Source organism: Phyllobates terribilis, unplaced genomic scaffold (genome assembly GCF_046119375.1).
Source record: "Phyllobates terribilis strain yellow unplaced genomic scaffold, ASM4611937v1 Scaffold_11__3_contigs__length_659146591, whole genome shotgun sequence".
Taxonomy (NCBI): domain Eukaryota; kingdom Metazoa; phylum Chordata; class Amphibia; order Anura; family Dendrobatidae; genus Phyllobates; species Phyllobates terribilis.
In genome coordinates, this window is record NW_027362771.1 from 648619617 (window position 1) to 648636026 (window position 16410).

The 16410-nt window shown below is 46.8% G+C and overlaps 1 protein-coding gene across 4 annotated transcripts in view; it reads left to right on the plus strand.

The window, feature by feature from the left end:
• The window catches only part of TFR2 (transferrin receptor 2), a 200522-nt gene that overhangs the window by 89932 nt on the left and 94180 nt on the right, over positions 1 to 16410 (plus strand). For all 4 annotated transcript variants that reach the window (XM_073654588.1, XM_073654586.1, XM_073654585.1 and 1 more), the window contains 4 exons: positions 8637 to 8748; positions 12308 to 12430; positions 12505 to 12582; positions 13582 to 13721. In XM_073654588.1, the coding sequence (XP_073510689.1) occupies positions 8637 to 8748; positions 12308 to 12430; positions 12505 to 12582; positions 13582 to 13721 (453 nt within the window). The remainder of the gene's footprint in view (positions 1 to 8636; positions 8749 to 12307; positions 12431 to 12504; positions 12583 to 13581; positions 13722 to 16410) is intronic.

Consider the following 16410-nt stretch of genomic DNA (forward strand, 5'->3'; position numbering starts at 1 on the left):
TTGGTCATACAAAAAGGCGTTATGCATGGTGGCAAAAAAACACAGCATTCCAAGAAAAACACTTGCTACCCACAGTAAAATTTGGTGGAGGCCTTCATGCTTTGGGGCTGTGTGGCCAATGCCGGCACTGGGAATCTTGTTAAAGTTGAGGGACGCATGGATTCCACTCAGTATCAGCAGATTCTTGACAATAATGTTCAAGAATCAATGATAAAGTTGAAGTTACGCAGGGGATGGATCTTTCAGTAAGACAATGATCCAAAACACCGCTCCAAATCTACTCAGGCATTCATGCAGAGGAACAACTACAATGTTCTGGAATGGCCATCCCAGTCCCCAGACCTGAATATCATTGAACATCTGTGGGATCATGTGAAGAGGGCTGTCCATGCTCGGGGGCGACCATCAAACTTACAGGAACTGGAATTGTTTTGTAAAGAGGAATGGTCAAAAATACCTTCATCCAGGATCCAGGAACTCATTAAAAGCTACAGGAAGCGACTAGAGGCAAAAGGAGGATCTACTAAATATTAATGTCACTTTTCTGGTGAGGTGCCCATACTTATGCACCTGTCACATTTTGTTTGAATGCAGATTGCACATTTTCTGTTAGTACAATAAACCTCATTTCAAGGCAGAAACATTACTGTGTCCAACAGTTATTACATAGATCAAACTGAAAGAGCTGCTGCAAAAACACCAATTTTTATAAAACATTAAGCTTAAGATTAATAGGGGTGCCCAAACTTTTTCATATGACTGTATATACATCATAGTCTAATGTATGGAATATATATATATATATATATATATATATATATATATATATATATATATATATATATATATATATATATATATATATATATATATATATATATATATATAATATATATACATACACCCCGGTACGATCACTGCCAGAGCCACAATAACAAAAGGAACCAGTAGCTGCCACCACCTACTGTGTATACAGGCGGATTGGACACCCGTTACAGGTAGAGTATGGCTTCAGGGTGCTGTTACACGGGTGTCAAACTCATTTTCACTGAGGACCACTTCCACATTATTATTGCCTTCAAAGGGCCATTTGTGATTGTAAGGGCTCGTGCAGACGTCCGTGCAACACGGTACAAGTGACGCGCCCCCTGGGCCTGTGTTGTGCAGGGGAACCCGGAACTGGGCCTGTTGTAGAATGCTGGGGGTTGTAGTCTCCGTGTGGCGGTGACCCGGTCCGTGCCCAGGGTGGTCAAACCAGTGGCAGTCTTAATGTATAGCAAATGTCCGACTACACCACCCGTGGATTGCGGTCAGTGGGGACCGCCGCTGCGCTGCCGACCGCTGAGGCTGATGTTGTTTGCGCAGCCGAGTATGGGATAACTCCCTACGGTAGAAGTATTGCCTCAGGGCAGCTAATGTGAGAGATGATGGGAGTGATGGTCTGAGGGTCCCAGTGCTAATGGTGCAGGAGCGGCAAGGAATCACAGACGTGAGGTGCAGTTCAGGGTCTTTACTGATGGTACAAGGCAGACCCTCCCGGGAGTACTGGCTAGTATAAGGGGCCTGGTCAGTCTGCGAGCAAGCAGGAGTTCCCCTGGCCAGGTGGAGTTGTAGGCCTCCCCGTTTATCTGCACTCTTCCTGGCTACCTTGCTGTCAGCGGGTAGAAGTAGCCCACGTCCCTGAGTATACCGTGTGGTGCTCACCCGTATGGCTGGTGACTTGGGGCCTTCTGTTAGCCTCCGCTCCTGGATGGCGGCGCTGGTCCCTTCTTTGTGACTGAGCCTCCGGGCTTCTATGGCCAGAGGACCTGGAATCCCCTGCCGGCTGGTTTCTGCTGCTGGGTATATATCAGTCCCCACAGCCTCGGACTCCTGTGTCCGGTTTTAGTAACTTCAGCCAGGGCGAGCTATATCTCTGCTCACAGCCCCTGGCCTTCAGCTGCTGCTCCTACAGAGCTCCTGTTCTCACTTTCTCTCTCCAGGCTCTGACTGCTCTGCTTGTTCTGCAGGCTCTGTCTCTGTCTGCAGCTTCACTCACTAATCCCGCCCCAGACCCAGTTTATAAGGGCAGATTCCTCCCCTCCCAGGTCTGGGTGGGCCGTGTTGCATGCTTAGGGCTCCTGACCAGAGAAACCTCCCACTTGCTCTCAGACATAATATCTCTATTACTGTGGCAACCAGACCCCTGGGGTGTCACACAAGCACGGACTGCAATGCACAGGCTGGCCAGAGGCGGTAAAAGAGCTGTCCCTGCGTACTAACGCAAATAGAGATGTCCCCGGATAGTACACTGTTTGTGCTGACTGATCACGGCCTGCACTGTTTGTGCTGCGATCACGGCGTGCACTGTTTGTGCTGACCGATCACGGCGTGCACTGTTTGTGCTGCGATCACGGCGTGCACTGTTTGTGCTGCGATCACGGCGTGCACTGTTTGTGCTGACCGATCACGGCGTGCACTGTTTGTGCTGACCGATCACGGCGTGCACTGTTTGTGCTGACCGATCACGGCGTGCACTGTTTGTGCTGACTGATCACGGCGTGCACTGTTTGTGCTGACTGATCACGGCGTGCACTGTTTATGCTGACTGATCACGGCGTGCACTGTTTGTGCTGACTGATCACGGCGTGTACTGTTTATGCTGCGATCATGGCGTGCACTGTTTGTGCTGCGATCACGGCATGCACTGTTTGTGCTGACTGATCACGGCGTGCACTATTTGTGCTGCGATCACGGCGTGCACTGTTTGTGCTGACTGATCACGGCGTGCACTGTTTGTGCTGACCGATCACGGCGTGCACTGTTTGTGCTGACTGATCACGGCGTGTACTGTTTGTGCTGACTGATTACGGCGTGCACTGTTTGTGCTGACTGATTACGGCGTGCACTGTTTGTGCTGACTGATCACGGCGTGCACTGTTTGTGCTGACTGATCACGGCGTGCACTGTTTGTGCTGACCGATCACGGCGTGCACTGTTTGTGCTGACCGATCACGGCGTGCACTGTTTGTGCTGACTGATCACGGCGTGCACTGTTTGTGCTGACTGATCACGGCGTGCACTGTTTGTGCTGACTGATCACGGCGTGTACTGTTTGTGCTGACTGATCACGGCGTGCACTGTTTGTGCTGACTGATCACGGCGTGCACTGTTTGTGCTGACTGATCACGGCGTGCACTGTTTGTGCTGACTGATCACGGCGTGTACTGTTTGTGCTGACTGATCACGGCGTGCACTGTTTGTGCTGACTGATCACGGCGTGCACTGTTTATGCTGACTGATCACGGCGTGCACTGTTTATGCTGACTGATCACGGCGTGCACTGTTTGTGCTGACTGATCACGGCGTGCACTGTTTGTGCTGACTGATCACGGCGTGCACTGTTTGTGCTGACTGATCACGGCGTGCACTGTTTGTGCTGACTGATCACGGCGTGCACTGTTTGTGCTGACTGATCACGGCGTGCACTGTTTGTGCTGACTGATCACGGCGTGCACTGTTTGTGCTGCGATCATGGCGTGCACTGTTTGTACTGCGATCACGGCGTGCACTGTTTGTGCTGACTGATCACGGCGTGCACTGTTTGTGCTGACTGATCACGGCGTGCACTGTTTGTGCTGACTGATCACGGCGTGCACTGTTTGTGCTGACTGATTACGGCGTGCACTGTTTGTGCTGACTGATTACGGCGTGCACTGTTTGTGCTGACTGATTACGGCGTGCACTGTTTGTGCTGACTGATTACGGCGTGCACTGTTTGTGCTGACTGACCACGGCGTGCACTGTTTGTGCTGCGATCACGGCGTGCACTGTTTGTGCTGACTGATCACGGCGTGCACTGTTTGTGCTGACTGATCACGGCGTGCACTGTTTGTGCTGACTGATCACGGCGTGCACTGTTTGTGCTGATTCTAAAATTTCCCTTTACTAAGATGGCAGATTCTGAACCCGTGGAATCCATCTTGTTTCCTGTTTGTGCCCACTTAAAGCTGCATGGATTCCTCACTCATTGCTTGAGTATTGTGTCTAGCTGTTTAGTCTAGCTCAGTCTCCAGCTCCTTGTTCTGAGAACTATCTTACACAAACTTTTCCCACTTCACTAAGGATTGTTGCTGCAACTCCTACTGCTACTTGCCAGAACTTGTACTACTGCCTGCTGTTTCTTGCTCATTCTCCTCCGACGACTGGATTCTACACTAGAATCGTAACAGTAGATGGGATACAGCTCGGATCCCAAAAAAATATGGGATCCCCAATTTTAAGGATATCTGCCCTCCTGGAGGTCCCAGGTGGGAGACATTAATTCCATATTTCCCATCATGATTTTAGCTTTCTATAGATAGGAGACATGGCACATCCAACTTTGTCTGTCTGGCAGACACTAATTCGTAATTTGGGGCTGATGTGCAGACCGAACAGTGATATGAGAAACAGTGTTATGTTCGTTACTTTGTCTCAACCATAAATATGTAAGAAAAAGAAAAAAAGTGTCACTCACCGGTTCTGTTAAAAGTCCAAAGCTCCCTCCCTCCATACTGCTGATTTTTAAATGCAATAAATAAAGACTTTGGACTTTTAATAGAACCGGTGAATGCCATGTCTCCTATCTATAGAAAGCAAATATCATGATGTGAAAAATGGAATTAATATCTCCCACCTGGGACCTCGAGCGCGGCAGATATCCTTAAGATTGGGGATCCCATAATTTTTTGGGGCCTGAGCCGTACCCTTTTTTTCTTTTTCTTACATTACATGGATCTTGTGGATATGTGAACACCGGGTTTCTTGTGGCAATATATTTCTCGGATAATCACAGGAGTTGAAAAAAGAGACACACAAGTTGTTCAGTGCAAGCTATTTTTCAATCCATTTTTTCAACCGAAAATATGTCTCCCATAACTGTAGGACCTACGCCTGTCACAAAGATTTCATAACTGGGCGTCAGTGCCAGAGCGTCTGATATCATTGGCCTGTAATTCCTTTGAACACAGAAAGAATTATCTCCACAGGCGCTAAATGTGCCGCCTCCAGCCTTTGGTATAGATTGTCTGCTCTCCATCGGGAAACCCATTTTAATTACCCGTTCTCAGCAGGGGGTCATAGAGCAACCAGGGTCAGATGACACTTCCCCTTGCAAGAAATGGTTTTATAAATTGGTTTTACTTTACCATTACATTATGACACCTCCCCCTTTTAGAGATGGCATGGGAGACCGATTTACATATGGTCTGCCAAGCCCATCTCCTGGCACAACCTCCATGGACCCATCAATACCCTCTTCTTCTTGGATTCGGTCCCTCAGCACCTGTAGATGGGCATCTTGATGTAGTGTCACCTGCAACTCCTGGCTAGAATTAACCAGAAGTGACATTGAGGCCCTGACCTCACTGGACCCCTCTGGGACCTTCTCTGGGTCAGTTCCTGGTCCTGTTATCCTCCCTGGATGATGAGGGTCCAGAAAGCAGCGAGTTACCTGCGTTCTGGGCAATCTAACTGCGCGTGATACCGGCTATATAGGCTAACTCCTGGCTGATAACAACAGTTTCCTGCCGCGCTGACAGTCTGGGGTAACACTTTCTCATCATCCTGACAAGCTGTGAGCAACACTTTCCCATCCTCCCTCAGGAGCCGTGCTAATTAGGGGGCAGCTACCACCAGCCATGGTCCCCATGCCTGTCCCCATCGCCATTAGCACAGGTTCTCACTCCTTTGAGAGGATCCTCGGCAGTATCACCCCTCATGGTCGCGTTCTCCTGTGGGGGTGAAGACCCCCAAACCTGGTGACAGTCAGAGTCTTCCCAGGGATAAGTTCTTCAGGGAACCCAAACTCTGGGTGGATGAGGGTTGGTTCAGCATCGATGTCCTGTGTCGGCCACAGTAACCGGCTGCAAGTTGTCGTGGGCCCTACCCTACCCCTGGGCCTCGGGTTCCTCTTCTGCCTCTCTGGGCAGGTGGTCCTGATGTGTCCAGTCCAGTTGTAAGTAAAGCAAGGTGGGAATCAGGGACAGGCTTGCTGCGGGAAGCTGTGGCAGACCACATGGCTGATCCTTTGGCAGGGGCTTCAGGATGAGTGGCTGGCTTTTGGGAGGGACCTTTGCAGCGAACACTGTCACTCTCTTGGGGCCACTGCTATCGATTGGTCACATAGAAGTCTGCTAGGCTCATTGGCATGGCTGCCGGTCCATTACAAACTGTCACAACTCCACTGGGCAAAGATGCAGAAATTGGTCCTTCACCATCAGGTCCTTCAATCCCTCGAAGGTGGGAATAGATAGCCCATGAACCCACTTGTTCATTGTTTGTTCTGAACCCGTCCACCACATTACTATGGCTGTCGTGAGGTCCACATTGGAGGGTTTGGAACTTTTTCCTGTATACCTCAGGAGTCAGATGATATTTCCTCATCAGGGCTTGTTTGATGAAAGTCCATCCAGCTCCACAATAGCCAACAAAAAACTAGCCGCCACACCAATGGTTTACACAGGCGGATTGGACTTCCCTTACAGGTAGCGTGTGGCTTCAGGGGTGCGGTTTACAGAGCAGGAGGAACAGAGCTATTACATTTTATATTTAATCCAAAAAGAAGGCAGTGTTAATAAATATATACAAAAGTTATTACAAAGGGGACAAAACAGTAATGGAGCAAGTTCAGAGAAGAGCTACCAGGATAGTGAGCAGACTGCAAACTATGTCCTACGAGGAACAGTTAGAGGATCTGGGAATGTTCAGCTTGCAAAAGAGAAGACTGGGAGGAGACTTAATAGCTGTCTACATTTATCTGTCACACTGTAGAGCAGGGATGTCAAACTCAAACACACAGAGGACCAAAATGAAAAACGTGGACAAAATCGTGGGCCAACCAGTATACAGTGTAATGGGCCCCACAAAGTCCTCCATACAGAATAATGGGTTTCACATAGTCCTCCAAACAATATAATGGCCCCACATAGGGGTGGTGGTTCTGGTGTCGCGGGCCAGATTTGGACAATGGGCCAGAGTTTGACATGTATGCTGTAGAGGGATCATCCTTATTCTCATCTGCACAAAATAAAGACTAGAAGCAATGGGATGAAACTGAATGGGAGAAGATACAGATTAGATATTAGAAGACACTGTATGACAGTGAGGAGATCAATGAGTGGAACAGGCGGCCACGAGAGGTGGTGAGTTCTCCTTCAATGGACGTCTTCAGAGGCTGGACAGACATCTGTCTGAGATGGTTCAGCGACTCCTGCATTGAGCAGAGGGTTGGACCAGATGACCCTGGAGGTCCCCTCCAACTCTAACATTCTAGGATCCTATTATTTTATGAATACGATATATACATTAACATGAAATAAAAGGGGATAATAAAAGAAAGTACTAAACCTGATGCCTGGGAAATGGTGCTGCTCTTTGTTTTGGAAAGGATACAGAATTACAGCCAGCTGTTCCTGTTATGTTCTGCTACCAAAGCTAAGGAAAGAGAGGAGATCTGTCCCTACTATAGGACTCAGCTGAATCCCTACGATGTAACAGGGAACCTGATCCTGCGATCAGACCTGCTAAAGTCCTAATCTAGTCTGTACGGAGACCTATAGATGTGGGGAGGGAATCCCTACAAGTACTAAGGACTGGGAGGAATATGGGACACCTCCTAACAGAAATAGTAGCAGACAGACGAACAAACAAAATAGATAGAACATAGAGGTCCGTAGACCAAGCAAACTAACAGAGCAAGACACAGAGCACAGGCTAGCTAGAAAGTAGATATACAATGAAGTCCAGCAAAGCCAGAAGGGCGGAGCAGGACTAAATAGGCCAACAAGGTCATGTGACCAGCAAAAGAAAAAAAACCTAACAGCAAGGTTCTAACAGTTCCCTCCCAGCTCTGAGCAATGATTATAATTCAGAATCTTATTTTATCAGATAAGAGTCACGCCAAGATACCTCCTTCCTTGGTGACTTCACCTGGAGGAAGGTAGCTGAGATGTGGCTCAGGTTCCAAAAAATTATGGGATCCCCCAATCTTAAGAATATCTGCCCCCCTGGGGGTCCCAGGTGCGAGATATGAATGCCATATTTCCCACCATGATTTTAGCTGTCTATAGGCAGGAGACATGACATATCCAACTTTGTCCATCCGGCCGATATCAATCATGGGCTGATGTGCAGACCGCACAGTGATCTGAGTAAATGCGTTAACTTTGTCACTTCATCACAACGCTGAAAATATGTCTCTCATAACTGTAGGACCTATGCCTGTCACAAAAAAAACAATGTTCATAACTGAACCTCAGAGCCAGAGCGTCTGATATCATTGGCCTGTAATTCAATTTAACACATGAAGAATTATCTCCACAGCCGCTAAATGTGTCACCTCCAGCCTTAGCTATAGACTTTGTGTCAGCTCTCCATCAGGAAACCCACTTCAATTACCCGTTCACAGCAGGAGGTCATAGAGCAACAGGGGTCAGATAGAGTGTTAGTTCTTTTGTTTCAGTTTATGATAAAGCCATGATTCAATGCTCAATATGGGGGTGACACGCCCCTCTTGAGAGGGGGTTTAGAGATTGCTCCTATTTTACCATTACATTATAATGTCACCCATCACCCGCTCTGTGCACCCAGTGTCATTATTCATGTGTCCTCCGCAGATCTCGCCCCAACACCCTGGACATTGTTAATAACAGCAGCGCGATTGTGGAGACGATCGACATCGGTGACCCGGAAGTGTACTGTCCGTACAGCGCCACAGGCACGGTGGAGGTAACACCCCGGTGCCCACAGTGCCCCCCATATACTGAGTGTCACAGGGTGAATGTCACCAGTGATCAAGGGGTTAAATTACCTATAACTGACAATCTAGTGTGGATGCCGCTGTTATTATGGGGGCACTGTGGATGTCGCTGTTATTATGGGGGCACTGTGGATGTCACTGTTATTATGGGAGCACTGTGGATGTCACTGTTATTATGGGGGCACTGTGGATATCACTGTTATTATGGGAGCACTGTGGATATCACTGTTATTATGGGGGCACTGTGGATATCACTGTTATTATGGGGGCACTGTGGATGTCACTGTTATTATGGGAGCACTGTGGATGTCACTGTTATTATGGGGGCACTGTGGATATCACTGTTATTATGGGGGCACTGTGGATATCGCTGTTATTATGGGGGCACTGTGGATATCGCTGTTATTATGGGGGCACTGTGGATATCACTGTTATTATGGGGGCACTGTGGATATCACTGTTATTATGGGGGCACTGTGGATATCGCTGTTATTATGGGGGCACTGTGGATATCACTGTTATTATGGGGGCACTGTGGATATCGCTGTTATTATGGGGGCACTGTGGATATCACTGTTATTATGGGGGCACTGTGGATGTCACTGTTATTATGGGAGCACTGTGGATGTCACTGTTATTATGGGGGCACTGTGGATGTCACTGTTATTATGGGAGCACTGTGGATGTCACTGTTATTATGGGAGCACTGTGGATATCACTGTTATTATGGGAGCACTGTGGATGTCACTGTTATTATGGGAGCACTGTGGATATCACTGTTATTATGGGGGCACTGTGGATGTCACTGTTATTATGGGAGCACTGTGGATGTCACTGTTATTATGGGAGCACTGTGGATATCACTGTTATTATGGGAGCACTGTGGATATCACTGTTATTATGGGAGCACTGTGGATGTCACTGTTATTATGGGGGCACTGTGGATGTCACTGTTATTATGGGGGCACTGTGGATGTCACTGTTATTATGGGAGCACTGTGGATGTCACTGTTATTATGGGAGCACTGTGGATGTCACTGTTATTATGGGAGCACTGTGGATATCACTGTTATTATGGGGGCACTGTGGATGTCACTGTTATTATGGGAGCACTGTGGATGTCACTGTTATTATGGGAGCACTGTGGATGTCACTGTTATTATGGGAGCACTGTGGATATCACTGTTATTATGGGAGCACTGTGGATATCACTGTTATTATGGGAGCACTGTGGATGTCACTGTTATTATGGGGGCACTGTGGATGTCACTGTTATTATGGGGGCACTGTGGATGTCACTGTTATTATGGAGCACTGTGGATGTCACTGTTATTATGGGGGCACTGTGGATGTCACTGTTATTATGGGAGCACTGTGGATATCACTGTTATTATGCGGGCACTGTGGATGTCACTGTTATTATGGGGGCACTGTGGATATCACTGTTATTATGGGAGCACTGTGGATATCACTGTTATTATGGGGGCACTGTGGATGTCACTGTTATTATGGGGGCACTGTGGATGTCACTGTTATTATGGGGGCACTGTGGATGTCACTGTTATTATGGGGCACTGTGGATGTCACTGTTATTATGGGGGCACTGTGGATGTCACTGTTATTATGGGAGCACTGTGGATGTCGCTGTTATTATGGGAGCACTGTGGATGTCGCTGTTATTATGGGAGCACTGTGGATGTCACTGTTATTATGGAGGCACTGTGGATATCACTGTTATTATGGGAGCACTGTGGATATCACTGTTATTATGGGGCACTGTGGATGTCACTGTTATTATGGAGGCACTGTGGATATCACTGTTATTATGGGGGCACTGTGGATGTCACTGTTATTATGGGGGCACTGTGGATGTCACTGTTATTATGGGGCACTGTGGATGTCACTGTTATTATGGAGGCACTGTGGATATCACTGTTATTATGGGAGCACTGTGGATATCACTGTTATTATGGGGCACTGTGGATGTCACTGTTATTATGGGAGCACTGTGGATGTCACTGTTATTATGGGAGCACTGTGGATATCACTGTTATTATGGGAGCACTGTGGATATCACTGTTATTATGGGGGCACTGTGGATATCGCTGTTATTATGGGAGCACTGTGGATATCACTGTTATTATGGGAGCACTGTGGATATCACTGTTATTATGGGAGCACTGTGGATGTCACTGTTATTATGGGAGCACTGTGGATGTCGCTGTTATTATGGGGGCACTGTGGATATCACTGTTATTATGGGAGCACTGTGGATGTCACTGTTATTATGGGGGCACTGTGGATGTCACTGTTATTATGGAGCACTGTGGATGTCACTGTTATTATGGGAGCACTGTGGATATCACTGTTATTATGGGAGCACTGTGGATATCACTGTTATTATGGGAGCACTGTGGATATCACTGTTATTATGGGGGCACTGTGGATGTCACTGTTATTATGGGAGCACTGTGGATGTCACTGTTATTATGGGAGCACTGTGGATGTCACTGTTATTATGGGGGCACTGTGGATGTCACTGTTATTATGGAGCACTGTGGATGTCACTGTTATTATGGGAGCACTGTGGATATCACTGTTATTATGGGAGCACTGTGGATATCACTGTTATTATGGGAGCACTGTGGATATCACTGTTATTATGGGAGCACTGTGGATATCGCTGTTATTATGGGAGCACTGTGGATGTCACTGTTATTATGGGAGCACTGTGGATATCACTGTTATTATGGGGGCACTGTGGATGTCACTGTTATTATGGGGCACTGTGGATATCACTGTTATTATGGGAGCACTGTGGATATCACTGTTATTATGGGAGCACTGTGGATATCACTGTTATTATGGGAGCACTGTGGATATCACTGTTATTATGGGAGCACTGTGGATGTCACTGTTATTATGGGAGCACTGTGGATATCACTGTTATTATGGGGGCACTGTGGATGTCACTGTTATTATGGGGGCACTGTGGATATCACTGTTATTATGGGAGCACTGTGGATATCACTGTTATTATGGGGGCACTGTGGATGTCACTGTTATTATGGGGGCACTGTGGATATCACTGTTATTATGGGGGCACTGTGGATATCACTGTTATTATGGGAGCACTGTGGATATCACTGTTATTATGGGGGCACTGTGGATATCACTGTTATTATGGGGGCACTGTGGATGTCACTGTTATTATGGGGGCACTGTGGATATCACTGTTATTATGGGGGCACTGTGGATATCACTGTTATTATGGGAGCACTGTGGATGTCACTGTTATTATGGGGGCACTGTGGATGCCGCTGTTATTATGGGGGCACTGTGGATATCACTGTTATTATGGGGGCACTGTGGATATCACTGTTATTATGGGAGCACTGTGGATATCACTGTTATTATGGGAGCACTGTGGATGTCGCTGTTATTATGGAGGCACTGTGGATGTCACTGTTATTATGGGGGCACTGTGGATGCCGCTGTTATTATGGGGGCACTGTGGATGTATTACAGGGGGCTCTGCTGTACGTGAATTATGGCCGTGTGGAGGACTTCCAGGCCCTGAGGTCTCGCGCTGTGAATGTGTCGGCCGCTCTGGTCATCCTCCGGGCCGGGCAGATCAGCTTCGCAGAGAAGGTGAGGGGCAGCGGGGGGTCGGGCCCCGGGGCCACTTGTAGCCTCCATCACTGCAGCACATTCATCCCCTGCAGGTCTACAATGCGGAGGAGGCAGGAGCTGTGGGGGTGTTAATATTCCCAGAAAACGTGGAGACCCCGGTGTATGGACATGTGAGTAATGGTGACAGGCTCCTCCATATACTGACCGCAGAGCTTCGCTCCTCCATATACTGACCGCAGAGCTTCGCTCCTCCATATACTGGCCGCAGAGCGTCGCTCCTCCATATGCTGGCCGCAGAGCGTCGCTCCTCCATATGCTGGCCGCAGAGCGTCGCTCCTCCATATCCTGGCCGCAGAGCGTCGCTCCTCCATATACTGGCCGCAGAGCGTCGCTCCTCCATATACTGACCGCAGAGCGTCGCTCCTCCATATACTGGCCGCAGAGCGTCGCTCCTCCATATGCTGGCCGCAGAGCGTCGCTCCTCCATATGCTGGCCGCAGAGCGTCGCTCCTCCATATACTGGCCGCAGAGCGTCGCTCCTCCATATACTGACCGCAGAGCGTCGCTCCTCCATATACTGGCCGCAGAGCTTCGCTCCTCCATTTGCTGCCCGCAGAGCATCGCTCCTCCATTTGCTGCCCGCAGAGCATCGCTCCTCCATGTACTGCCCGCGAGCATTGCTCCTCCATATGCTGCCCGCAGAGCATTGCTCCTCCATATGCTGCCCGCAGACCATTGCTCCTCCATATGCTGCCCGCAGACCATTGCTCCTCCATATGCTGCCCGCAGACCATTGCTCCTCCATATGCTGCCCGCAGACCATTGCTCCTCCATATGCTGCCCGCAGACCATTGCTCCTCCATATGCTGCCCGCAGACCATTGCTCCTCCATATGCTGCCCGCAGACCATTGCTCCTCCATATGCTGCCCGCAGACCATTGCTCCTCCATATGCTGCCCGCAGACCATTGCTCCTCCATATGCTGCCCGCAGACCATTGCTCCTCCATATGCTGCCCGCAGACCATTGCTCCTCCATGTACTGCCCGCAGAGCATCGCTCCTCCATGTACTGCCCGCAGAGCATCGCTCCTCCATATACTGCCCGCAGAGCATCGCTCTATTCTTCCATTCCTCTGATGGGGTGTGTCTTGCTCCCTTTCTCCTTCCAGGTTCACTTTGGCACCGGAGACCCCAACACTCCTGGGTTCCCGTCCTTCAATCACACACAGTTTCCTCCCTTCAAATCCTCCGGACTCCCGAGAATCCTGGTGCAGGCGATCAGCCCGTCATCTGCGCGATCATTACTGGGGTAGGTGCGAAGCTGCGAGATCTCTGCCCTCCAGTCACACCCAGAGCTGCAACCACAAGACTGAGAACCCGTCACCACATGAGTCATGTGACCGGGGCGTAACACAAGATGCTCAGCGTAAGAGAGTACACCCCTGTGTTATCACTACATTATATATACAGGGCTCTGTATAAGTGAGTACACCCCTGTATTATCAGTACATTATATATACAGGGCTCAGTATAAGTGAGTACACCCCTGTATTATCAGTACATTATATATACAGCGCTCAGTATAAGTGAGTACACCCCTGTATTATCAGTACATTATATATACAGTGCTCAGTATAAGTGAGTACACCCCTGTATTATCAGTACATTATATATACAGGGCTCAGTATAAGTGAGTACACCCCTGTATTATCAGTACATTATATATACAGCGCTCAGTATAAGTGAGTACACCCCTGTATTATCAGTACATTATATATACAGCGCTCAGTATAAGTGAGTACACCCCTGTATTATCAGTACATTATATATACAGCACTCAGTATAAGTGAGTACACCCCTGTATTATCAGTGCATTATATATACAACGCTCAGTATAAGTGAGTACACCCCTGTATTATCAGTACATTATATATACAGCGCTCAGCATAAGTGAGTACACCCCTGTATTATCAGTACATTATATATACAGCGCTCAGTATAAGTGAGTACACCCCTGTATTATCAGTACATTATATATACAGAGCTCAGTATAAGTGAGTACACCCCTGTATTATCAGTACATTATATATACAGGGCTCAGTATAAGTGAGTACACCCCTGTATTATCAGTACATTATATATACAGGGCTCAGTATAAGTGAGTACACCCCTGTATTATCAGTACATTATATATACAGTGCTCAGTATAAGTGAGTACACCCCTGTATTATCAGTACATTATATATACAGCGCTCAGTATAAGTGAGTACACTCCTGTATTATCAGTACATTATATATACAGGGCTCAGCATAATTGATTACACCCCTGTATTATCAGTACATTATATATACAGGGCTCAGTATAAGTGAGTACACCCCTGTATTATCAGTACATTATATATACAGGGCTCAGTATAAGTGAGTACACCCCTGTATTATCAGTACATTATATATACAGGGCTCAGCATAAGTGAGTACACTCCTGTATTATCAGTACATTATATATACAGCGCTCAGTATAAGTGAGTACACCCCTGTATTATCAGTACATTATATATACAGCGCTCAGTATAAGTGAGTACACTCCTGTATTATCAGTACATTATATATACAGGGCTCAGTATAATTGATTACACCCCTGTATTATCAGTACATTATATATACAGGGCTCAGTATAAGTGAGTACACCCCTGTATTATCAGTACATTATATATACAGCGCTCAGCATAAGAGAGTACACCCCTGTATTATCAGTACATTATATGTACAGGGCTCAGCATAAGTGAGTACACCCCTGTATTATCAGTACATTATATATACAGGGCTCAGTATAAGTGAGTACACCCCTGTATTATCAGTACATTATATATACAGCGCTCAGTATAAGTGAGTACACCCCTGTATTATCAGTACATTATAGATACAGTGCTCAGTATAAGTGAGTACACCCCTGTATTATCAGTACATTATATATACAGGGCTCAGTATAAGTGAGTACACCCCTGTATTATCAGTACATTATATATACAGGGATCAGTATAAGTGAGTACACCCCTGTATTATCAGTACATTATATATACAGTGCTCAGTATAAGTGAGTACACCCCTGTATTATCAGTACATTATATATACAGCGCTCAGTATAAGTGAGTACACCCCCTGTATTATCAGTACATTATATATACAGGGCTCAGTATAAGTGATTACACCCCCTGTATTATCAGTACATTATATATACAGCGCTAAGTATAAGTGAGTACACCCCTGTATTATCAGTACATTATATATACAGTGCTCAGTATAAGTGAGTACACCCCTGTATTATCAGTACATTATATATACAGGGCTCAGTATAAGTGAGTACACCCCTGTATTATCAGTACATTATATATACAGTGCTCAGTATAAGTGAGTACACCCCTGTATTATCAGTACATTATATATACAGGGCTCAGTATAAGTGAGTACACCCCTGTATTATCAGTACATTATATATACAGGGCTCAGTATAAGTGAGTACACCCCTGTATTATCAGTACATTATATATACAGCGCTCAGTATAAGTGAGTACACCCCTGTATTATCAGTACATTATATATACAGGGCTCAGTATAAGTGAGTACACCCCTGTATTATCAGTACATTATATATACAGCGCTCAGTATAAGTGAGTACACCCCTGTATTATCAGTACATTATATATACAACGCTCAGTATAAGTGAGTACACCCCCTGTATTATCAGTACATTATATATACAGCGCTCAGTATAAGTGAGTACACCCCTGTATTATCAGTACATTATATATACAGTGCTCAGTATAAGTGAGTACACCCCTGTATTATCAGTACATTATATATACAGCGCTCAGTATAAGTGAGTACACCCCTGTATTATCAGTACATTATATATACAGTGCTCAGTATAAGTGATTACACCCCTGTATTATCAGTACATTATATATACAGCGCTCAGTATAAGTGAGTACACCCCTGTA